General features: G+C 38.4%; 1 protein-coding gene across 6 annotated transcripts in view; it reads left to right on the top strand.

The window, feature by feature from the left end:
• Window positions 1–26,239, top strand: part of CNOT2 (CCR4-NOT transcription complex subunit 2) — an 85,104-nt gene that overhangs the window by 45,234 nt on the left and 13,631 nt on the right. For 4 of the 6 annotated variants that reach the window (XM_068669213.1, XM_068669208.1, XM_068669211.1 and 1 more), the window contains 8 exons: window positions 3,702–3,824; window positions 4,346–4,393; window positions 13,758–13,824; window positions 16,937–17,084; window positions 17,697–17,879; window positions 20,703–20,782; window positions 22,012–22,137; window positions 24,634–24,758. In XM_068669213.1, coding sequence (XP_068525314.1) covers window positions 3,714–3,824; window positions 4,346–4,393; window positions 13,758–13,824; window positions 16,937–17,084; window positions 17,697–17,879; window positions 20,703–20,782; window positions 22,012–22,137; window positions 24,634–24,758 — 888 coding nt within the window. In that variant the 5' untranslated portion in view covers window positions 3,702–3,713. The remainder of the gene's footprint in view (window positions 1–3,701; window positions 3,825–4,345; window positions 4,394–13,757; window positions 13,825–16,936; window positions 17,085–17,696; window positions 17,880–20,702; window positions 20,783–22,011; window positions 22,138–24,633; window positions 24,759–26,239) is intronic. The other 2 variants (XM_068669214.1, XM_068669212.1) reach the window with 1 other exon arrangement.

Genomic DNA, 26,239 nt, shown 5'->3' with positions numbered 1-26,239 from the left:
TTTGACTTTCCCGTGTCAATGTTGGGAGCGAGCTGTCCTTGGGCACTACCTATAGTAACACTGCGAAGCAGCAGTGTAATTAGTTTTCGTATTTTAGAATGATAATACATTTGCTTCAAGCTGCTAAAGTAATGTCATATGCAATCGTAGCAGTATTTTAAAAATGATTGTAAAGAAGATCTTTTGGCAGCTTAAGGAAAAGTTTTTAGTAATTTTTCCATAGACAAATTCTGTGCCAATGACATAGTTGAAGTTATTGCTCACAAACAAGTTTTTGTGTGTGCTGAAGTACGCTATATTAGAGTGTTCCTTGAAATCTGATTTTGTTTTATTTTTTTTTACTTCTGTACACTGTCAGAATGCTGATTCTCAGCTATGAGCATCCCATGGTGTTAATGCAATTAAGCGTTGTTGGTTGTCGTGTGTTAGGTGCTGATCTGAAGGGTAAAGGTCAATGACAGCAGCCGCCTTCTCATGAGATGCTTTTAGGTCACCCCTAATGGTTAGTGGTAGGAAATGGTCAACAGGAGTATTTAAAGGTCTTGTCGGGTGTGGGTCTGCGTTTTGGTTGGTTAGCATTGACTTGAAGCTACGAATGATAAAGTGGAGGACAAACTGATGGCAGTTTGTCACCATTTAAACCTTTTTTATCTTTCCCTAGTGAGTGGTTGCTCTGCCCATGTGTTCTGTGCGATGGAGGACTGGTTCACAGAGTAAAATAGGAGTAGTAGTCCTGTTGCAAGATTGTAAGAGAGATATTAATGAAATTAAGCTGAGTAGACAGGAGTTCTTTACTTAATAAAAATGCCATGCACTTCTGTAAGGTGGTGTTGGCATAGGTGTGAGTGTACGTATGTGTGTGTGTGAATGGAGGACTGACTGCTGCCTCTCACCTCATCCTTCTGGAGCCTGGGAAGGTACCAACACTGACATCACTGTTACTTTCAGAATGATCTAAAACGTGTTTTAAGGTGCTGCGTGAATTTGCTGGTGCTTATTCTGCGGCTGATTGGATGCTGATCTATCGATCTGTAATAAAAGGAAGTGGTGGTCTTGGTACATGAGGCTTCTGGTGGCTTGTTGTCAGCAGAAGGAAGCAGCCACTTTCCAGCTGGGCTGGAGCAGTGCTGCAGGAGCCTTTTCTCAGTATCTGCAGGCACCCTCGGAGCATGAGGGATTAAGGAAGGAGAGGTGCAAACCCAGTTTGCTGCTGGGAGGCAGCTGGACGGGCTGTTAGCCCTCACCTACGAGCAAGCCCCAGGTAAGCGAGGTGCCACGTCCCAGGACCAGTAGGGGCAGCTCGAGGCCCATGCACAGCCACTGCACCTGGCAGCCTCAAACAACGCGATCGCTTACAAAAAGGCCACAGTGAAGATGTGTTGATATCCCCCAAAAGTGTAGGGGTCTTACCTGGTTTTTGAAGGACTCGAGAGCAGCTGGCTGCAGCGCGGTGTTGCGGGCAGGGTTCCTTCGGGCTGGCTCTGTCCCCTCAGATGCATCCTGATAACTTTGCTCTGTTCTCTGCGATTTGTCAGGGTGCCTGGGTTAGTAGAAACAGTTGCCAATAAAACCAGCAGTATTTAATCTATCTATCTATTAAAAGCTTTCTTCTCTTTTAATAACCGTGCATGTGGAAGACTCCATATTAATATCAGTGTGTTCCATCAGTCTTCTGGGCAGAATCTTGATTAGTTTTTGGGCCACTCTCTTACACAATTATCAGCATGGAGCATAATCTTTCAGACATTTTTAATTTGGGGCAGAGTGCTGCAATATCTCCCAGCTTTTCAATGTGTAGACTTCATCTGCTGGTGTTACCAGCTTTCTCGTGGCAGCTTTAAGCATGTTTTGAGACTCCAAGCTCTCTGACCTTATCCCACTGATTCAGAAATCTTTACAGTGTGTTTGTGTACCTTAGGGTGTATGCCTCAGTGACTTGCTTTCAGTCACAAGTTTTAAAATATTATCACAAAAATATAAGTAATTTTTTGATGATGATGACGAAAGGGTGTATTACAAGACAAGGCTACTTGGAAAAAAAAAAATCTTCTCTTATCCCAGGTATTGTTAAGAGTACTGAAATATTCTCAGGGACTTGTGGGAACCCGCATTTTTACCTTTCCAAAAGCTGTAGTTGGCTGATAAGCTGAGCTTCTCGTCATTGCTAGGGGACAGCTTCACCAAAACATTTCATTATCGTTTGCACGGTGGTGAGAGCCAGCTACTCTTCTCTCCGCACTTTACTCAGGCAGAGCAAAGGACAAGATAATCCCCTTAGCCTGTTAAATGCTCCATTCCAGCTGGTAGGTGATAATTGCATTGTAAGGGGATTAGCATAGTGGGATATGCTTATAGTGTAATGAAAGCTCCCCTATAAGTGTGAAAGTCAGCTGGATACATTCAAGCAGTTTGGGACCTCACGTTTGTGTTTTATGGTGTTGACAAAAATGTGCAAGAAGGAGAAGATGCATCTGGAGAAAATTCATGGTGCCTCTACTTGCCTTTACGTGTCTTTAATAGGTTATATATATTTTTGGAGACATCAGTAGTCTAAATAACCGAAAATCTCGTGTAGGAATAGTGGAGTAGGCTGCTGTTTAGTTGAGCAATTTGGAAGATTTCTGCGATCACAGCCATATTGCGCGCATCCGACGTGTTCGCTCCACGCTTACTCAGAAGTGCAGTGACTCTGAAATCGTGGGGATGAGTTGTTAATAGTGTAGGAGCACTCGTGTTATCAAACACTGCCTAGAAATCTGAGTCAGGGAAATTTGAATAAGCCACGCTCTGCGAGGAGTAGCGGAGGAAATTTGTGGCAGTAGGGATAAGAGGATTTTGAGCTGAAAGTAACTCCTGGCGCAGCTGACCAGAAAAATGTTTTGAAATTCGGTCAATGTCAAGCGTGAGCCCAAGGTAGTGCAAAAGGAGGCTTTTAAGGTCTTGTGTTTTTGAAGTTTAGCCGATGCTGTCAGTAGTGGTAGTGAATCTTATGGCTCAGAGCATTTCGTAAGCTAACTGCAATTTGCCTTCCTTATCTCACAAGATGTTAAAGATCCGTGGGAAGGTGCACAGCGGTCCGTGTTTGATTGCCTCCTGCTCATTGCACTCCCTCCAGTCTTATGTACCCTGCAAGAAACCGGGCCAGCCACACGGTGCTGGCCAGTATGTGTTGTCTGGGTGTTTTGAACATCTGCACGGTGCTCCTAGTGTTTTGTAGCCAGGCGGATTAGCAATCTGACAGCAGTGCGTGTTTTTACATAAATAAAAAGTCAGGTGCATAAATATGCACTGTTATGTAGCAGATCCTGTAGCGACATTGTATGACCTTATTGTGGGATGAAATTTTCTCATGAATTATGGCTCTGTGAACAGCTGCGTGGTTGCTGTTTCTTCAGTTTCAAGTTCCTGACTTAGCAGCTGTGTGTGTGTGCCTCTGGGAGTAAGGGCAAAATAACATTAGTGTATTTTTTTATGGATGGATGCAGTAATTTTGCCAATCTTGATGTCACTGTTAAGTGTGGTTAAGCTCAACTCGCTCTTACTTCATCATAGATCTGACGGTGGGGTCAAACAGAAAGGTTTTGTTGGTTTTTTTGTCCTCTACGAAGCTGTGATGTTGAGACATGGCAGTTAAAATGTATAATATTCAAGTATGTAGCAAACCAAACCATATGTAACATTGAATCTTTTTTTTTCTTTAGGTGACAAACAGCATGTTTGGTGCTTCAAGGAAGAAGTTTGTAGAGGGGGTTGATGGTGACTACCATGATGAAAACATGTACTACAGCCAATCATCGATGTTCCCACATCGGTCAGAAAAAGATGTAAGTCGAATAAGATTGTTTTTCACCTTTCAACAGCGAGGTAGTTTAAAGCACATGAAATGGCTCTCCAGAAATACATACGGTTTAATAGCAAACTGATCATAGTCCTGATAGGCCTTCACCTGTGTAAATTTCATAAACAACCTGTAGAAAATATTTAGGTTACTGGGTGTGCAAAAAATGCTTAAATGAAGCTTTCCAATTCTGTTTCATAAGTTATTCTGGTGAGTTTGAGAAACTTGAGGTGAACTAGCAAATGATTGACACACATAGAAAAGATTTGCACCTTTACCTAAAGGTGCAACGAGTACTCTCAGGAACCATAGATGCTATTGCTCCAAAGTGATTCTCGGATATTAAATCCCCACTTCTAGATTTAATACATTTAGGGAGAAATCATTGAGATGTGGTAAGAAAGGTAAAGTGAGACACCATGCTGCACGGTCTACACAGTGAAAGCTGATGCTTGGCACATTGTTGACATGGTGAATGAGTGTTTTAGTTGCCTACTCTTTCTGTAGGCAATGTTGCAGAAGTGGATCTTAGGATTGGACTTCAAGAGAAGGAAGGTGGGTGTTCCAGTCACCAGGAATGAGAAATACTGAAAGCTTGTGGGAGAAGTGGACAAAATGGGGCATAGAAGCTGTAGTTGGCAGAGAAGAGTGATGGCGTACCAACATGAAATGGAAAAGTGATTTTTGTAAAAGCTTCTCAGAGTTTCATTTCAAAATCATTGTTAAGGGATTTTTTTTCTGCGTAGCTTCACTATTGACCATTACAACTTTGAGTTTATACTTACGAAATCTTAAAATACTACATGCTATTGTAACAACTTCTTAAAAAGTTGATCAAAATAAATACGTGGTGGTGATATTGAGACTCTCTGTTACACCTTTGATCACTTATGTACAGCTTAAATGTATTTTTTGTATTACTTGTTGTTTTGGTGTCTCACATGGCTCACAACAGTTGAGAACATCTGTGAAGGTGGTTGTCTTTTCTTGATACTGTCCCACCAATTTTGCAGCTTTGAAAACTTTTTCCAACTGAAGTTAATTACACTTTTAAATACTTTTTCACGTGGAGTTTTATGTAAGATGGTGTTCTGTGTATGAAGGCACAATAAACATATTGATTGTGTTGTTATTTGGATAACACTTAATGCTGACAGACAAAAGTAAGTTTTGTCAGAATTTTCAATGAGTAAACTAATAAAGGATCATGTGCAGAACCTAGATCCAGATTTATGAACACCTGGTGGGAAAACCTTCCAACATTCTGGATCTTGAAACGTTTTTCAGTCTTTTTGATTTGACACATTGAAATAGAGTATATTAAAATGTGGGGGGAAAAAACTTAGAGGAAATTTTGGGCAAATAAGTCAATGATCACTTTTTATATTCAGAAACTGCAACTGGCAATAAAATGACTAAAACTTAGCACACACAATCTGTTTGCAACAGTAATTGAAAAAATTGTCTTTTTGTAGCAGAGTTGTCTAAACATTATGCAGTTTTACGCAATTTAAATTATTCCATGTCCATGTCTTTTAATCTTCAGTTTCTTGCGTGTCTTTACTCAGAGCAGGTAAAACTTTATATAATGTACTACAGGTTTTAGATACAAGTATGTAGAAAATGGGATTGAAATGTTTTTTTTTTTTTTTTTTCTCCAGTGTATCATTTATACATACAAATCCCTGATCAATACATGCTTCATGTATCCTGTGGAGCTCTTCAGCCTTGAAAGAGTAGCTCTGAGGGAAGCTCACTGCATGTGGCCTCCTTAAATACTGCTCTTTGGGAAAGGCTAAAACTTGGTTGGAATTTGCCATTGCACTGAAGTGAGTAGGTGGTGGTCTTTTTAGCTTGGTATGACTTTATTGAGGTGATAAATTCAGACATGGTAAAAGTTCCCAATTTCCAAGAGGTTGTTACTGAGTTACACGTGTGCATTCAAAGCAGAGGAACATGCTGAAACCTTCCTCAAATTTTGAGTAGAATAAGGATGGTCTTTTTCAACCTTAATGATTCTGTGACTGGAGTATTGTGTGAAGTTTTGGGTGAAGGGCATAAGAAGGACATAAAACTATTAGAGGGTGTCCAAAGGAGGGCTGCAAAGATGGTGAAGAAGGGTCTAGAGGACAAGATGTATGAGGAGCAGCTGAGGCCCCTTGGTTTGCTCAGTCCAGAGCAGAGCTGATTTTTCACTTTACTTTTGACGTCCGAGTTGCCTTCAGGTTGAGTACAGTGGTGCCTTGCGCGCAATTTTACAGGGTTGGGAGTTTTTTTACGTCTTAAAACAAGGTAGAAATAACTCCTTTAGATATTTTTTTTTTTTTTTTTTTTTTTTTTTTTTCAAATTGTGCTAGGAAATAGTTCTTCGCTTGCTAGGATAGAAAAAACACTAGGAGACTGTCTGAAAAAGATGTGGAAAAAAACATTTTATGCCTTTTAATGAACTCTTTTTATGGCACTTACTGATTTGGTATTCTTGTGACTTGTTGCTGTGGCTAGTTCAATTTTTAAAATAATTTTCCTTACCTGAAGGTAAAGTGAAGTAAGTAAAGGCTTCTAAACTCATCTTAAATTTTGAAGGCTTCTGACAAGTGGCAACAAGTAGCAGCAAATAGTTTAGTAGATATTTTTGTTTCAGAGCATTATTCTAGTTAAAAAATGAAAAGCTTTCTCCTAATTTGCCTTTTTTTCACTAGGGAATACTGTTCCAGACAGTCGGGATTTATATGCCATTTGAAATGGGAAAGTTGCATGTTGCTTATCTACACAATTGCTTCTAAAATCATATGGGTGCTGCAAGGGTCTATTGTTTTGAGAACAAAAGAGCAGTTCCTTAGATTTTATTCGAGCTATCTAACACTTCCTCTTTACTAAAAAAGCCACTTTTATGGGTGGCTTTGCCATGAGTCATCGCAGCCTTGCTGTGATAAGTAGGCAAGTGGAACACAGTATAGCCCTGAATGCTCATTCTTTGAATTCTGCTGCACTTAGTATGAGATAACTGGGTCAAAAATACAAGAAATTGCATATTTTATTGGACTTGTATAAAATAAGAGTTTAGGACTTGGCTTGAAGCAAACGTGGTACTGTAGCTTGAATTGCCGAGAAGGGGCATACTGTGCCCACAAAATAATTACCCAGCTTATTTGTGGCTGGTGTTGCAAAGTTAATTGAGCTGTCGCTGTACTCACTAAGATCATTTTGAGGACGGGGTTCCGTGTATTTTTACTTGGATAGAGAGATAATGACAGAAATTGGTCATTCAAAGATTTCATATACTTCTGAGCTGATATCCTCAAACAAAGGGAAAAATGGCAACAAACTTGGGACCCATTCGATGTGAATTTCTTTGATTTCTCATGTATGAGGATGCAAGGTGTTGCCGCTGCAGTGTTTGACCAGTCTGGTCCAATCCATTGAGGATGCCTAATGAAGAATATGAGAACAGGGCAGCATTTTTTTTCTGGAAAGTCTGGCAGCTCAGGGACTTGTGAAAAAGAAGGGGCAGCTTACCTGCAAAGACCCGTGGTAGACTTACCTTCCATCGATTCAACCATTCGTATTTCAAGCAATTTTATCAACCACCTCTTCCTGGGGTGGGGAGTGCTGAAACTGAAGTATGCTTTATTGTCAAGAAGTATCTCCTTTTGCTCTTAATTGCAGGTACAAGTCTGATTGTGCACAGTCATGCCTTTTAATGAAGGTCTGCACAAACTGTGAGAAAAGTTAGATTTTTTGCAGCGAATGCTTTTTCTTGTTTCTTCTCCCAGTGCTTTCTTGTTCATTTTTTCTCCTAGTTGCTCAACAGATGATAAAGGGCTCATAGCAGTATAGTAATAATTCTGATTTGCACTTCCGATGGGTAAGTTTGCAGAGCTCATTCCCTTGTGTAAAAAATAAAATAAATCAATATTTTAACTGATTTGGGGCTTTCTCAGTTGAGACCTGATGTTCTTTTGCAGCTCAGTTCTTTCAAAATGTGGCTTCTTTTGAAATCAAGTATATTTTAGCAACTGGAACAAGTAACATCAAGCCTGCAGATTAGATTTGGCTCATTGCAAGTATTAATATGGCTCCGTGACACCACTTACCTGAACTTTCCTAAAGTAGGAAGCCCTCAGATTTGGATCCTGAGCATGGTGAAATGGATTATTGATTCTGGGAACCTGCTTTCCAGAGGGTTCTGTCCTCCTTGCATAGCAGAAGCACATTCACCATGGATTAATAAATTCAGGTGTTCCTCTCTCATGAGACAATTGCAGACCCAGTGGCATGAAGGGAGGTGTTGGTATTGTCTTGTAGTGGAGAGGATAATATTATAAAGGGGTGGTCAGAAGATTTTTGTCAAAGCTATTTCTTGCAAACTTTCTTTAAAGTAACTTGCAGAACCTTTACATAACTTACTGTGTTGTCAGAAACACAGCCTTAGAAGTATGTGGTACTTTTACCATAGGTGAAAGCACTGAAACAAGATTAAGGTTACCATGGAGATGGAGATCCAGAATCTTTGCTAGATTTGGGAAACTAAATGTGGAAGGGTTTAATCACTCTTCTGGAGACATCTTTGGTTTAGGGTTGCTGAGCACCACCACGTTGTTCCAGCTTGACTCTGGGATTTTTCATGCTATTCTTGAGGATTTTGAGGAATCCTGTGGTGTCTTTTTTCCAAAGGCATCTTGCTTGGCATTCGCCTTAGTCATTGCATGAGAATTTGTTAGCTTAGTCAGTCGTAATTCAACTTCAGATGCTGCACTTAGAGTTGTTGTGTTTAAAAATTCCCATGCAATCCCCTTGTATCAGAAGGAGCAGTCGAAATGCTGAAGCTAATGCTGATGGGTTTAATTGAGCTGGTTTATATGAAGGTAACTTTCATATTCGGAATAGCTTTGATCCATTTGTGGACAAAAGAAAAAGAAAGGCTTGTTTTAGGAGAAAATAAAGTAACGTCTTCTATTATAAATGGAAAATGAGTATTTTTATATGCGTTATATTACATGTAAATGTACTCGTAGATTTGACTGAATAGGGGGTTCATTTGCCTTGCTTTGTGAGATATATTCCTTGAAGTGTGAGATGCAAAGCGATGGGCTTGCGTTTTACCTTCCTGAAGAGTGATTGACATGCCTGGCATCTTTTAGTGGGTGCATAATGTATTTTAACAAAACACATTGTGAACAGATTAAAGGTGAAATAACTTGAAAACAGTTGGGATGGTTTCCATGAGATGAGATAGAAGAAACTTTCTCAACTTGTTGTTAATTTAATGCAGTGCATCTTTTTAGAATCCATCATCATTCTGCTGATAGCTTGCATTTCTGTCTTAACTTCAGAGTTAACTTCCTATGAAGGAAGTATCAAAAGTTCAAAGTGCAAACCCCCCTTTTTCCGTTTCACCTGTAAGTTAGTATTTGGATGGGGTTATCAAACCAAACAATGTATGATAAGCTAATTTAGTTAAGAAAATAGATTTACATATCCTGATGGTTTGCAAGAAGCATACATCCAAATTAGTTTGTTTCACATCACTTACTTTACAATCTGAAATTGTCACAAAGGAATTAATTTCACTGTTGATGATTCTAGCATTACTTCTATACTGTTGAGTTTGCATTTAATTCTTTACTACACTGTGGTAGGTGGTATTGTTTCTGTGCTTTTCTAAAAGTTTTATTTTATCTTCACTTAAATCAATGATATAAGATAGGTTTCACATGTCAGCATCAGCATTTGAAGTGGTTCCTTGGACTGGATTATGTCCATGCATAAAATCACATCTCTTCTAAAGGGAAAAGTTCTGGTCCCTTACACAAAGATTCAGCTCACGGAACAGATTGCATTGTAATTATTGGTGTTTGATATTCTCAGTGTGTGGGGGGTGGTGGCAGTGGTTTTCTTTTTTTGTGTGGTTGGTTTTAGCTTTTAGTATGCAACTGGATATTTGATTAGAATAAAATATTTGCTTGTTGTCCTGGTTCTTAATGGCTTTTACGGCATCTTTTGTAGCAGCTTTCAACAAGTTTTTAGTAATCTCTTGGCTCGTTAATGCACTGCAACATCGGACTGAATGTCTTAAACAGAGAAAATTCGTTTTTAAACTTTTACTTTCATAGCCGCGTTAACCTCTGTCATTAACAATTAATGACAATTAATAATGTCATTGTCACTCAAAGGCAATATCCTGCCTTTAAGACCTTCAGATACAGCTGCCAACGAGAGAAAACTTCCAGCTGAGTGTAATGCAGAAGGTGGTGCTTACTGCACGTTCCTCACTCCGTGTGCTGCCAAACACCACCAGAGACAGGAGGCCACAACCTTAAGTGATGAAATCTGGAAGGCTGGATACAATTTCATATATTTTTTTTTTGCTATTGTATTTGGTTTTGTATTTCACAAGTAATGGATATCAGTAAAATTTTCACTTATGAATAATTCCCTCCAGTTACCAGGCTCTCCAAGTTTGCTCATTGTTCTCTGATTTTCAGGTTTATAAATATTTTTTTTGCAACGTGTGAATTTTGTGAACACTATTAAAAAACAGCTTGCAATATAGAGGAGGACTGATAATTCTAAATATTAAAGTGGAAGAGCATGTAAAATCACATTTTTATCGGTTATTTGTTGGGTTGGGTAGGGTTTTTTTGAGCATCACTGTAACACTTTCTCCTTTTGAGGCTGTGGGTCAGCTGTTTTATTATTGAACAGCGCAGCACAGATGGCAGATACCAGAAATAAAGTAGTTCAAATACAAAATTATGCTGATGCTTGCACCTGTGAGAAAGCCATCATTTATCAAGCCAGATATTACTCACACACTTATTTGCTCATTCTAACGTGTTTTTGCTTTTAGGAACTGCATTTCTAGAGTCAGTTTGAGGTCGGCTTTGTGTTAAAGTGGCTTCGGGCTGTGCCCTTTGCAGGAGCGTTGCTCTACGGCAGGTTTCTTTGTGCCACGGCAGGTATGGTGGCAGCCAGCTGTCCCCGTGGTGGGGTGGCAGGCTGCGGGGAGGAGGCAGGATGCTGCAGCACAGGAGGGAGGTGGAAAGAAACTCTCTAAGTCAGCACTGCTGGTGCTGCTGAGCCTCCTCCTGCCCCACTTCCCAACGTGTAGGGGAAAGCCCATTGCAATAGCTTGGTTAGTTGTATCATCCTAAGGTGGAAGAGAATAATGCCAAAGCTTGAGGAGTGGTTATCCGTATGTGTGCAGCAAAAGCTGACGGTGTCAGGAGCTTGTTGGGTGCCTACTGCTGGGATATGGTGCTCATTGGTGTGATTTCAGTAATTTGGTTAGGATTCCTTGTTTTCCCAAAGGTTGTTGCAGGTGTAATTTTGAGCACTGTTCCTAAAATACGGAAGGAATTCAGTAAAGTTCAAAGCCTCTCTTGCACTTGGTAAGATCTTTAGTGACCATAAGGGTTAGGCTGCTTCAGCTTTGGTAAGGTTGTGGTGCCTTTTGGTTGTTACAGACCAAAAGAAATTCACGAGTGACTTAGAGCCACTGATTTTAGTACACTCTTGGAGAACTTTAATCAGCCCGTTAGGGATCTGCTGTATTTCTTCTTTATTCTGGAGGATTAATATATTTAGGACATGGAGGATAACATGACTTTAGAACGAGTTGCTTGACATGCTGAATTTGATACATGGCCTTTGTTCTGGCCTTCCATGAGGGTTTCTCTCCGAGTCATTTTGAATTTCACTTTTCTTATAACAGCAAATGGCACAACGCATGTGACCTACTTTGCAGTGTTTCAAAAGGAAATCCAGTTTGTTATAAGCATTGTTCCTTAAATGTTATTCGCCATTTCTTTTCTTTTAACTGTTTAAAAAAGTGTAGAAGAGAGGGGATTTTTTGTTCCTCTCTTTCAAATAGTTTAGTACCTCCTAGGTCTGTGGTTATTTTTCTTTATGTATGCAAGCTGATGTTATAACTGCAAGATTTTTATGCTGAGATTTGTACCATCTTCTGCTTGTTATATCACATGCTATCACAGCAAGTTTGGACTAACCTAAGCAGCTATTCATGCGGGATTTTCTTTTTGGTCTAACTGTTTTGCTTATCTCTCCAAAAGCTGGTAGTAATTCAGTCTGCTGCTTGTGCCTTGGTGCCTGATCAGCTGTTAGGTTGTGGGTTTTCTTTGGTCAATCTGTTTTATGAGGTCTGTCAAATTTATTTTTCCATGGAATTAGAGTTTGCCATCCCTTGCAGCACATTCCAGGCTTTCCAACTTGTCAAATGTTAACGTGTTTGTTTTTTTTAAGTTTTTTTTTTTTTTTTTTTTTTTTTTTTTTTTTTTTTTTTTTTTTTTAAGAAAGGAAAGCAGAAGTAAAACTGGCGTAAGAGCTTGTTTTATCAGTATTTAACATACGTGAGTTTGGTAGCTTGGGCGGGGAGCGTGCTTTTGGAGCCTGTCTCCCACGTGTCCCCACTTCACCACACTTCGGTTCATGTCACAGAGCAGCCGTGGTGTGAATCCATCTGATTCCTTTGGGAGCAACGTGAGCTGGAAGAGATGCTCCAGGGGTGCAGCAGTCATATTGCATTCACTAATGGGCAACTGGTCCATGGGATCAGGTGTTTTAATTAAGGCTAACTCCAGTTAGAAATGCATACAGTGTGTATGTTAGGCCTTCAGGCAGTCTTTCACTAAGAAGGAGGAGTTGAGATCCACGCTGGCATGTATTTTAGTTATTTTTCTTTCTGCAGAAAGTTTTTGTCTCAGTAGTTCAGCCCTCTTGTATGTGCAAGCGTGTGTGCTTATTGCTGTGGTTGATTCCTACAAAATGTGTGCGCAGTGTTCAAAGTACAAGTGATTGTGTAGAAGTTTGAGGTAATATTTCCAATATATATTCTGACAGCTTATAGGAATTTTCTACTGTATTTGTTCCTCTCATGCGTCATGTATGTATTCAAAAAATCGTAAATACGTAATTTGTAAACATCATAAGCACTCCTGATATTTAGCGTCTACCCTGCAAGTTTTACTTCTCATTTCTGCCATCTAGATTTGACTCAGGTATAGACAGCTAGCTAACAAATCCAGTTTCTAAGGTTTGTTCCAGCTTTACATCTGTCGAGTTTAAGTCAACAAAACACTTTGCAGTTCATCACAGTGAAAGGGATTTTGATTGGAATTTTTTTTCTCTCAAGATGAGAAAGGTTGAAATCCCATTACCTGGAGGAATCCAGGTATTCCTGTTTGTTTTTTTTGTTTGTTTGTTTTGTTTTATATATATATATTTATATAATATATGTATCCTGGAATGGAGGCTTGCTGAAGGAAGCTGTGTAATCTGTTCTAATGCTTAACTATCCTTAAGATTGCAAAGTTTTTGTTTTGTTTTTTCCTGAATCTCCTGTTCCTCAAATATATTATTAATGCATTCCACTTCTGCAGCAGCACGGAGAGTTCCTTCTTTTCCTCTCACAGTTGTGACTGGTGTCAATGTCCTTACCTTAGTTGTCTTCTTCTTGGCAGTGTGCAGATCTCAGTCTTTATTCGTGGGTCATGGATTTTTAGATCTTACCTTTCAGATACTTACTCTTGAGAGTCTGTAGTTTATCACATTTCATGTGTGGTGCCTGGAAGTGAGCAAAAAAAGGTTTTAATGGAAATACCTGGTAATACGCGTTATTTCTAAATTATTTCTCTATCTTCCTCCTCTGTGCCAAGTGTTGCAAGTTAAAGAAAGTCTGTCTTTATACATTCCAAGTCATAGATTTTCTTATTGACATGTAATGTGCTGTTGCAGTTTTTATTGTGCAGATATTTTAGGGAGTTTCTAAAACTTGATGATTGAAAAAGAGGGGGTTTTCATTTGCTTGATTGGCAAAAGAATGTGCTATTGCAAACTTTCGGAGCAAGGTAACATGATATCTTTGTGTCTTTAACCTTTTATTCTTTCTTTTAAATTTTAGATGCTGGCATCACCATCAACATCAGGTCAGCTGTCTCAGTTTGGGGCAAGTTTATACGGGCAACAAAGTAAGAACTATTTTTCTTGATTTTATTAGATGTTCTAGTTACACGCTCTGGATAAATAACTCCTAGCTCTTTGGGCTTTTTTTGCTGATTGTAAAGGCTGTAAAGGCCTGAGTATGTGTGGGTTTTGGTTATTTATTTATTTTTGCAAGATAAACTTTAGCATTATTATCCATTTTTTGCAGTGTTTAGTACGCAAAGTGTCATGTATTGACAGCGTATAGCTGTTAAATATCCAAGTACAGTAATCCTATTAAGGCTCTGAAAAAAAACGATGGAAGGTGAGCTGGGCCAAAATGAGCCTGCTTCAGAAAAACATGTAAGGAATAGAAGGAAACAAATTCTAACTGATACTTGATGCTCTGCAGGAGCAAATTAAGTCTTGTCTATATGTTTGGCAGCTCACGTTTGGCAAAGAATTACGCCAGTAAGATTTGTTTCCTTCTGTTCCGTTTTCTTTCCATCTATTGAAGATTTTTTTTTCCCATATCTGCCAGTCTTGTGTATACTGTTGCTGCTGGAGATACAGAGAATTAGTCACAGAGTGTAGTGCTGGATCAGACCTAAGTGCCAGAGTAATAACTGAACCTCCCTGTAGTCGAGAGGGGCACAGGCAGAGTGAGTCAGAGCACCTGAGTTAGATAGAGTTACACAAGTAAAACAGGTTTGTGAACGCCTTTCATCACTGTGCTTTTGAATGTTTGCAGCTTTCTAGCCAAGTGCTTCCCACTCAGATACTAAGGAAAAGTGTCTTCAGGATATTTTAGAGTGTGGATTTTTTAATCGGGACAAACTAAAAGCTTTGTCTCTTAGGTACATGACCTGAGGTAAAAGTTTCGTTTAGGCTTTCTTTAAATAGTTTTAAATTTATAGTGATTTTTGACCCTCTCAGAGGCTGTTGATGGGTGACCACATTACTCCAAGTGGTTTTTGATTATGCTACTGAGACCTTACAGTCAGTTTCTGGCCAGTCTGAGAGTCAGGTTTGGATCTTGGCTTGGGTCCTCAGTGTGGCACTGCTGAACCTTTCAGGCTCAGCTGTTCAAAGATACTGAAGTAGTGTTTTATTCTGTTTGTCACTCTTATGTGTTGATTATTTTTATTGGCAGCTTTTTTTCATGAAACTTGGCTGTTCAGCCAGTTGTATGTTCTTTCTAGGACTTAATCTCACGTGGAAACATGCATGGCTGAAAATTAGGAAGTAAATATTGTCAGGGTTCATTTTCTTCCAAGTACTGAGAAAGAAGGGGGAGTAAATGCTTCTGATTAAATATTTTGGGGAAAAACAAAGCAGCTCATGTCCATATGCTTTTAAATTCGTAGGTGTCAATCATTTAGCACAATGTTAAACTTATTTTCTAAGCACAAAACAAGCCACTTCATTGATCAGCCTGTGATGTAGCCCATGTAGATCTCATCTTGGTTTAAAAAATGTGAAAAAGGGAAGCATAAGGAAGATTTTTTTTTTTTGTAATGGTGAATATTTCAACTGCCCTTACTTGCCAAACGTAAAAATATAGTGACAGTACTATCCATAAAATAAAATCTGATCTAAAGAAAGCCAACATCAAGAAAAAACATTATTAGTGAAAAACTGGCTTTGTTGGAATGAATGCTTGACAAAATTAACCTAAATGCAGTAATCATGTTTTTCAGCGTATTGTCTCTAGTTTCGAAGAATGTATTTTCTTTACCATTTTATTTTTAAAATTCCACCTAATTGTTAATTAGTGTGAAATATTATTTATAATACACTCATTGAAATTATTCTGATGCAGCAAATTGCCAAAATATTTACAGCGAGCACCTTGATACAATCAGCAATTACTGAAGTCTTGCAAGGCTTGTTACAGTGAGTCACGCTACCTCTTAGTCTGAGCGTAGAGGGAGAAATTCGTGGTATCAAAATTCCTCACTGCACGCTTTTTGGGCTGCAAATTGTAGGGTAAAACACTGGGCAGGCAGTGCTGCAAGGATGGGAGCTGAACAGCTGCGGGGTTCCTTCAGACCGTGTCCGTACCAATAACCTGAGCGTATGGTCTGTCCGTTCTTTGCATTCCTCGTACTTCATCATGTCGTAGGCTGGCATATTCAGCTCTTCTGAAGGGGTGATCTATCATCAGAGAGTGCTGATCCCTCCTAATTTTTCTTTCCTTTTGTCTACCACATAAGGTTTTGAATTCCGAGTCTACCTCAGCAGCTTTATGCTAAGGTGATAGGGCTGTTATTTATAGCTCTCAGGGTTTATATGCAAGTGTATTTCTGTTGATATGTTGCACTAAATGGCTTCTTTTGTCTTTGGACATCACTCTGAAACTTCATGAATACAGAAAAGCAACGTGAGAACGATGACAAACTTCATGAAGTTTTCTGATATTTTGAGACAGAGCAGCCAACTGGCTATTTTTTGTTGTTCTGAGTTAAGGTGATTTACATATATATATGGATATGTATATATATTTAATAAAGTGCTAACTTTATTTTATTGCACCAAAATCCTTGTGTAGAAAATACTCCTGATCACAATGTTGAAAAAGCAGGAAAAAAAAACAAAACCCTACCGTATGCTTTTAATTGCTAATTGAGGGCAGTTAAATTCCTGCTTGCTTTCATTCCTCAAGAAATCAAGTCGAACTTGACCATAACTCTTATCAAAAGGAAACTTTAAACTTAAACTTTACGAAGAAGTTTCCCGAAAGGTTGATTTTGTTGTCCTGAAAGCAGTGTTACTTAAAATTCAAAATTTTATTTTTTATTATAGATTTGCAAAATGGTGCTTTTTTTTTTTTTAAAGATGATGTATAGATCTCCATGTCCTCATCAACAAATCAAAACTCATCCTGTTGTCTTCAGTATACATCCCAAAGGCAACAAAATGCTGTTAGTGACTCAGAGGCTGAAATTGCTCAAGTTTCACAAAAACGGGGCTATCTGTGAGATAACGGGGCTTCTACTATGCAAAGAAGGACTTAGCTTTTACACTGCACTTTTCCTTCAGTCGTTGCACTTTTTTTAGGTTGTCAGCGTAAATTGTTTCCACCCACACCTACCTGATGGCTAAGACTTTGTTCCGGATTGCTATATATCTCCACCCCTCTGAATTTTTTTTCAATAGGTGCACTAGGCCTTCCAATGAGGGGAATGAGCAACAATACCCCTCAGTTAAATCGCAGCTTATCACAAGGCACTCAGTTACCGAGCCACGTAACGCCAACAACAGGGGTACCAACAATGTCACTTCACACGCCTCCATCTCCGAGCAGGTATTTATTGATAGCCAATGTTTCTGCAATTGTGTCTTTCTGCAGAGCACTTATTAAATGTTCTGCATATTGTGCCTCAGCTACTTTAGTCTGATTAAATTAAAAAATATATAGTTTTTATTGACCACTGTCTGTGTTAGGTAAGTAATACTGTAAAACAGTAAGATAAGGCTTACTGTAAAACAGTATTTTGGTATGTAAAGGACAGTTTGCTGGCAAATCCTGCTTCAGAATGTAAGAGACTGGATTTTTTTGGCTATTCTGGAAATTGAATGGTTAAAGTTTTTAAATGGATGTCATACAGTCTGAAAATATTAAGGTAGTAGGTCCGAAGCGCTCTTTAATACAGAGCTGTAACACCTTTTTGAATGCATAATACTTAAGTATTTATCTAAACCTGACTGAGGACTTGATTAGTACACAATGGGTCATCTGGTGTTTCTGAAGAAATCCCAAACTACGTTAATTATAGAGAGTAACCCAAACAAGCTGTGTTGATCTAAGCATAAATTAAGTTGCAACAGCTCGAAGTCCATCCTATGTTAGTAATTTAAATGAGTAACCAAATAGTATTGTATAGATTCATCTCTATGGATGGTTTTTCTCTTTCAGGGGGATATTGCCTATGAATCCTAGGAATATGATGAACCACTCCCAGGTTGGTCAGGGCATTGGAATTCCCAGCAGGACAAACAGCATGAGCAGTTCAGGGTTAGGCAGCCCCAACAGAAGCTCTCCAAGCATAATATGTATGCCAAAGCAGCAACCCTCTCGACAACCTTTTACTGTGAACAGGTAAGGCTGTTTGGTCAGACCATCCCTCTACAGCCATGGATGGACATCCTCATTCTTTAGTACTCCTCTCAAAGTCTGATTTTTTATCCATTAGAAGAAAACTTGAAATGCTGCTTTGTGTATTCCAGTCAGTAGTAAGCTTTGAAGCTGCTTTTAATACTCGTGCAGACTTTTTGAGGCCTTTCAGCTAAATTCTATTTCTGACTTTTGAATTTCTACTACTACTTATACAAAATATGTGACGTTTCTATTGGGTTCCTGAGTTTGTTCTGGAAACATACACTGCTCTTTGTGTATATCCTTCCATTTTAAGAATATTCATCTCTGAGTTTGGGAAGAAGTAAGGCAAGACATAATACAGAATAACTACTTAACAATAACAATAATAGTTATTCTGGAAGAATTGTTAACTGACTTGGACACAATAGGGACATTGTATTTTCCTTCTTTGAATTCTGGAATAACATGGAGAGCAGTGGTTTACCACTCATTTAAGGATTTGGTGTTCATTTGCTGCTAGAAATTTCTCAATCTTTTTTTCTATCTTTGGGCAAGATTCTGGCATCAGAAATCATTGGGCTTTAACTATGATTTGTTGGTATGGTTATGCTTAGTTTATACTGATTACATTGTAGTAAAAAGTGTGTTGATTCTAATTACATAGCACATAGTCACAGCTTCGCACAACTGACCATTTTCCAGGCTTCATTCCCCAGCCTCATGATCCCTGTGCTCCCAGTTTCTTCCTTTTTCTCACTTTAGGTCCTACCTGCGGGACTGACTGCTACACTGAGCACAAACGTGCTCATTACAGTCAGATGCTACCTCTTACTCAATCTAGAATTTTACAAAACAGATGAAGAAAAATGAATGTCAAAGTTATCTGAAACTTGGCCAATCTGTTCAGTTTTGGAGCTTTGCATTATGATATAGGCATTAAATAAATCTTCTCTTAATCAAAGTAATAGAGATTTGCTGTTAGTAGTCTGTGTTCTTGGAGCGTGAGAAGACTTTGCACTTTGCCTTTTCTTTCCTGTGATGTAGCAGCAAGCAAAGGAAATGATAATTTCAAAAGATAATTTTATATTTTAAGGTATTTTTGAAACTTGAGCATCACAAAAGTTTGAAATGGTAATATATTTGAAAACTCTACATGAAGAGGATAATGAATTTGGGGATTGATACGTATATAGAGGATGTACTTGTTTAAACAACATCCAGCTGTAGGACAAAGATAATGAAATCCTAGTGTGTAGGAGCGTTTGAATTAAAATCCTCATCTTCCACTGTTTGCATTGTATAGTTCATGTTAATGCTGCTACAGTTTTTACAAGTAGAGAGGGGCATATCACTGGAACAATGACAAGTTCTTATTCCACGGTTTATTAGTCTGCAAGTGTCAAAATAGTATATATCCAATGGTTAATTTGATTAAATGGTGAAATGATACTTGGAGGGAACAAAAAGTTGGTTCCCTAGTGAGACGTGCATGAGTTATGTGACTTCCATGAAGTATTTTGTGAATTAATGCCTTAGTTGGAGCAATGAATGTTTTTAATACTTTGAATACATAAAATACTTCACTTTGCCATTCTTAGTCCTATCAGTAAAAGATGTTGGAAGCTGAGATGATGCGGGTTAACAAACAGTTTGCAAATAATAGTAGGGAAGCACGCATCTTGTGGCCTAACCCCTTTCTTATCCTTTAAATTCTTGACCTGGTTATTTCTAATTGCCTTAAAAACAAACCTTGTGTGAGAAACATGGTCTGCCATCATGCTAGATTATATACCCTCAAGATCAAATTGTGTCCAGTTGGTACTCTCACTAGGTCTAAGATTCACAGAGAATACCAGCAATGTATTCCTTCCAGTGCATGAAATGTCAGAGATCTGGATGTCCTTCAGATGCACCATCCTGCTGGAGCAAAGCAGGATAGGACCATTTCTGACTAACCGTTCCCTTTCTTGATGTCTCTGCCCAAATTGAAGCATTTAAGGTTATTGCAAATTGAAATTAAATGCTTCGGATTTGGAATTGCGAAAAACTCATATGGATAAAATTTCCACTAGGAAAACATTTGGCACTTCTTTGCACAGAAAATTCTAAAATATCAACTTGCATCCTGTTACAGGGAGAAGTGAGTGTTAGGGTTTGGTTTCCCATAGGGCAGAAATTCCAAATTTCACTCAGTTCTGGGCTACCTTGTAACTTCTTGACATCTTCAGCTTGCATAGGATGGAGCGGATCATTTGTCAGACCTATCTAATTCTTAGATGCCTTCAAACATTTTTGCTTGACTGTATGAAACTTCATTTTAACGGGTGTCCTTGTGTGGCAGAAACCACACCAATGTTCTTGATAATGCCGTGTGTACATCGTGATGATTGCACATAATAACTTTACAGCTTTTAATTGAGTCTTTACGAACTTGATCGCTTCTGTGATCCAGCTTACTACCTGCAAGCGAATACTTTAGTCTGACTTTTTGCTAGTTTATTTCCTGCTGTTTCGTTTTTCAGCGTGAAATTTTTCAGTAATGATCACATTTGTCATAGTTTGCTGGTTGACAGATATCTAAGATATTGTGGCTATTAAAAAATTCAAGTTTTGGAGTCATTCTGGTTGTATTGATTCAGCAGTGCTTGCTCAGAAATTTCAAAAGTATAAAGGAAAGTAATTAAAAAATGAGTTTAGGCTAGTAGGTGTTGCTTTAGCTGAAATAATTTAAGTGTCTTAGGCTTTTTTCCATAATGCCTTCAGCCGGGAATTAGGAAGCCTCAATACCTTTTTCTCTGACTTCTTGGATTTTTTTTTTCACAGTATGTCTGGATTTGGGATGAACAGAAATCAGGCGTTCGGAATGAATAACTCCTTATCAAGTAACATTTTTAATGGAACAGGTGAGTTTACTCACATTTATGCTGATTTTGAAGTACAGCAGAAAGATTTATTTATTTATTATTGGATAAGGCTGATTGGAAATATTTTGGAGTGCAGTTGTTGCGCAGAAGCGCTGCCCTTAGAAAATAACTCTACGTGATCTTCAGCAGAGTCTGTAACCCTGACGTTAATGTGGGAAAAGTATTTTGTTATTTTAGTTTGAAGATTCAGTGCAGATATAAGTGTATTAATGGTTGGTTTGTTTTTTCTCATGGCGTAACGCAACATAAGAGCAGTGTTATGACACCCAGTGTCACTACTTCATGCCAATGGATTGTGAGCAGATACTCACTGTACCTCACGTGACTATAAGTTACACCTGGTTGGTTACAAATGCCAAATAACATATGGAATTGGAAAGGAAATCAGAGAAGAAAAGATTCACGTTCCTATGAAAGCATTACAGAGGATAAACACAGCAGGACAGCGCTTTTAGAGACCTCAAACTCCTTTTGAGCAGCTGCTTTATAAAGCAATCCTGTCAATCAGTTGTTTCAGTTGTGATTTTTCCCAGGAAATTACATCCTCACCTGATTTTAATGATTCGAGAGAGGGAGATGCTCCTGCTCGCTGGTGCTGTAGGCTCATGGGTGCTGCGGTTTGTTGGTGGCCACCACCCGGTGGCACTGCTGATGTCACAGCACGGAAGGCTCAGATAAAGGGTTTGGTGTCCCCGGCACCTTCTGACATCTCCACGGAGCTGCCCTGCTCACCTTGCCCATGTCGTGTGTTTGCCATTACAAAAATGTTTCCCATGTTACTTGTCCTGTGTTGGCACCGCACCTACTTGAGCTTTATCGTGTCTTACCTTTCCTAAGGAAAAAAGAGCTCCTTGATGCTGTTGCTGATATGGGTTATTATCTTATCTGAAATCTTTCCTTGACAGCTCCTTACATTTTAAATGGGCTACCTATCCTAGTACTGTAGTTTTGCTAGTCTGCCTGGATTTACACATGCAGTTTTTAATTCAAAACGAACAAACCTTGTTAATAAATTCTACTGACTCGATATTGTTTAAATAAAAACTTGATGCTCTTTAGCCTCGTCCCATAACACAGAAGTTGTAATTATTTGTGATAATTACAGTAAGAATAAAAAGAGGAATTTGATATATTTTTTGAATTTGATGAACATAATGAAGTCCTTGAGAAAAAAAAATGGAAATTTAAAATGCCTGCTTTAATTATAGATGGAAGTGAAAATGTGACAGGACTGGACCTCTCAGATTTTCCAGCGCTAGCAGACAGAAACAGAAGGGAAGGAAGTGGCAATCCAACTCCATTAATAAACCCTTTAGCTGGAAGGGCTCCCTATGGTAAGGTTATATATTTGAAAACTCTTTGAATGAAATATGTATTTGCTTGTTTCATCTTTTGTGGGTTTTAAGACAATGGGTAGCCTTTTCTAAAACGCCATCTCCAAGTCTGATTTTTTTTGGAAATAAACCGTCAGTATATTTCTATGACTGGAGATTTCCCTCATTTTTTTGTAAGTATTAGGACTTAACTTGGTTTAGATACACCACCAATAGAGGCTGCTGGGGTTTTCAGTCTGTTTGGTAACTCTAAAGCTGCTCAACCTCAAGAAATGTCTTGAGCAATAGGTTGTTTTCTAGTTGCATGCATACAAAACCTGTTGAATTCTGATTATTATGTTTTAGAAATAATATTTAATTATTAGAGATATTTTTGTAGCAGTTATACCATTTACTTTTGTTTATTGATAGTACTTGCTGTAGCACTGTTCACTGTCACTCTTATGATGAGGATCAGATTTCAAAAAAAAAAAAAAAGCCTGTAAGCATCAACTATTATCAGTCAGATTCCAAATCTGTGTCTTATATAACTCTTGCTGAACAGCTTAAAAAATAATAAAAGGAAAAACTTAAGGGTGGATACAAATCTTGCTATTTGGGTCTGGAAAAAATTTAGGTAAGTTTAGCATGAAGGACAAAACTTTTTTTTTGTTACTGCTTTAGTAGACTTTGACATGCATGTTGCATCAGCTGCTCTGAAAAGTTGCATTTATAACTTATTTTTGTGACACTTGTCAAATTTCCAACTAAAAATACCTAAGTCTTTTCCATCTAAAAAAAGCTAGTGTTTTTAGGAGATAGCTCCAATTTTAATTGGAGAGAAATAATAGATACTGCGTTATCAGGAGAAAGTAGCCTCATGGATTGGGTGTAACCAAGGCCCTCTGCTTAAGATAGCTGTGAGAAACAGCTAAACAAGTTAAACTGAAGTGCTCCTGAACACAGGCAAAAGTCATTCCCCAGATAAAGGCTCTGGAAAGTCATACTGAGAGTGGAGAGCTTGTAGCTTACACACGATTTTCTCTTTCCTCAAGAGAAGCCTCTACTTGGAAAAGTGATGGGAAGTAGGAGAGAGGTCCACGCAGGTGTACTTGGAGCGTGGGTCTCGGGTTTAACATTTAGCAGCATTGCTGCATTAAAAAAAATTAAATAAATAACCACTTGCTCCTCTGCTTACAGCATTTCCCCATTTTGGTGCTACCGTACCTGTTTGCGTGACTGTGTGGTGAGCCAGGCAGTAAATGTCTGTCTGAAAAGTTTCCTTCAGCATCTGCTAAGTGCAGGGGATAGGTGTCATGGTAGAAAAAAATTAAGACGTAGGGATATGAGATGCACTGGATGCTGTCTCCACCAACAAAAAGTGGAGAGCGCTTTTGGTTGTGGTGAAGAAAAAGGTTTGAAACTCTGAGCAGAGGCATGTTTTCGTCATGCTTGTCAAGAAAATAAGCCTTCAAACGCTTTTTACATAGAAGGAGAAAATGCAATAGAGTTAATTCATTATTCTACTCACCCACTGGAAAAAATCGTAGTAACTCTGGATAAAAAGGGGTTACAGCAGAAACAACATTAACTCTGTTTTTTCTTAAAGGAGCTTTGACCTTTAACTTAAGAATACTAGACAAAGTCACACACATTGTCAGCTGCTGAACCATTTTAGATCTTACCCATCTATTAAGAGATACTGAAAAATAGGCCCTGGACTTCCCTCTGCCATCACTTACTCGTCGTGTAGTTTGCAAACAAGTCACTGTATCACTTATCTCAGCAACGAGTATTTGCCCTTGGGTGCCTGGTGTGGGTTTTTTGTTTGTTTGGTTGGTTTGGTTTTGAACTGGCATAGAAAAAATGTTGCTTTTCAGTAGTCGGAATCCATGTTCCAATGTGACTGGCCTACTTTTTTTAAATTAGGGTCAGAGCACTGAGAGTTGCAGGCTAAATGCTTTCAGTTTTCATACTGAAAGTAGGAGTCGGTCTTATGTCACAGGCAAGTATTTCATTGGTGATATGTTCTGTTGCAAGTCAGCTGGGCATCGTCTTAAGAATACCTGCTTCTAAAGAGATTATGCTAGGAAATTCTACATACAATTAGGGGATGGAGGAAAAATGTGCAATCACGAAAGCTGTACATCCTTCCTCCATCAGTGGATTTCCTTAAACACCACTATAATAATGCCTGTAAAGATTGTTTAATTATTTAGAGATGCAAAATAGGTGCTTTATGTGGTAAAAGTTTTGGGCTTCGTTCTTAAAGCGGTGAATTTGTCTATGAACTTAACCCAGAGTGTTTCTCAGCTCACACTTAAACAGAGGCTTTAGTCTAATCTGTGTGGATGTTGTAAACGAATATGCTTTGTTTTGTTTTACCCGTTTTCTTTGAAAGTCGTTGCTGCTGTACAACGTGCACATAATGAAAATGCGCAGTAAGCAAGATCAACAGCAGAAAATTCTTTTCTTAGCAGTCATTTAACATTATTCCTGCTTTCATTTTGGTGATAGTTGGAATGGTAACAAAACCAGCAAGTGAGCAGTCCCAGGACTTTTCAATACACAATGAAGATTTTCCAGCATTACCAGGCTCCAGCTACAAAGACCCAACATCAAGTAATGATGACAATAAATCTGTAAGTAAACCATGAAGCTGCTCTTATTTCAAGTGTTCATACTTCTCGTGATGGCTATGTTACAAAAGGCGCAGTGGAATCTTAGTGGAAATCACAGTGGAAATTTATAAGAGTTTCAAATTTGCTCCTCTAAATTATTGAGAAATCTTAAACAAGCAGGTTTTCATCTGTGGCCATATATATGGTATTTCTCAGGAAGCTCTTTTGTTCCAACAGTCACTGTAACCTTGCTTTCTTAGTTTCATAAGAGTTCTTTGTATCCTTTTGTATTTGGAGGCTTGACAAGGAGGAACATGCAAGAAACTTGTTTTCAATAACTGACATAAACTTCTTTTAAATTGAGCAGTTTATAACTTCCTTTTCTACCAATTCCAGCTCATTTTTCACCGTTGAGGCCTCTCATCAGTAGTAGTAATTTACACATTATAACGTCTTTTTTCAAAGCTGTCAAATCCTTTAAATATTAGGTGTTACAATATCTAGTCAAGGTAAAAATCTTGATGGGAAAATGAAAGGACAGCGAGCAAGCTCTTTTAATAGAGACCACTGTATTCATGGGTATGTTGTAGACTAGTTGGATACATTATATCTTAAATATTGCTGCAATTACTGTGTTTTTTTTCACTATGTACTCTGAAAAATGTGTAATAGTTTCTTTTTATTACAAATGAAAGGTAAATACACTAAAATTTGGGTGGCAGAGAACAGTGTTCTACAGAATTTAACAAAATGTTCCAGTTTATAATTGTTTTATCATTTTTAATTGCAAAAATATGTTAATCAGGGTGCCAAAAGTACCGATAAGTAGATATTATATGCAACTATGAACTCCTGTGAAAACTGAAAAATGTGACTTCAGAAAAGGTGGGGGCCAGTTGGGAAGCCTGGCTCCCAAACTTTGTCACCAGTTTTATGGTATGGAAAATGTTCTGATATGCTTAGAGTTGAATACAGTAAGGAAAGAGGGAGTAGATGTGATTATACTGTGTTACTGCAGAGTTGTTCTAAAGCACATGAAAGAATAAGAAATCAGGGTTATGGAAAATGCCTTTTGTCAGTATATGAGCTCCTGGAGAGCAGGGAGAGTTTTCTTGCCAGACAGTGTTTACATCTCTTTCTTGATAGTTGCAAAGGTGCCAACTGTATGTTGTTTGCACCTGAAATTGGCTTGAGTTACTGCCTATTGCTACATCGTGGAGTGTAATGGACTGCAGGAGCAAGACTGTCGGAAAAATACATGATGTGATGAGTCCAAAATACTTGCTAACCACAGGCACTTGGGATATCCATTGTGTATTCAAACACAGGTGTAAAATATTTTCTTATCCTTTTATATTGCAAGCTATAGGCTCATTAATAGTCCTTTTTGAATGGGAGGTATATTTTAGGAAGTGTTGAATATTTCATAAGGTTTGTCAGCAGAGCACAGGAGTTTCAGCTTTGTTCCATTTTAGTGCCTAATATGTTAGAGCGACCTGATG

This window comes from Anas acuta, chromosome 1, assembly GCF_963932015.1.
Source record: "Anas acuta chromosome 1, bAnaAcu1.1, whole genome shotgun sequence".
In the NCBI taxonomy this organism is placed as follows: Eukaryota; Metazoa; Chordata; class Aves; order Anseriformes; family Anatidae; genus Anas; species Anas acuta.
This window is presented reverse-complemented; position numbering and strand designations above follow the sequence as displayed.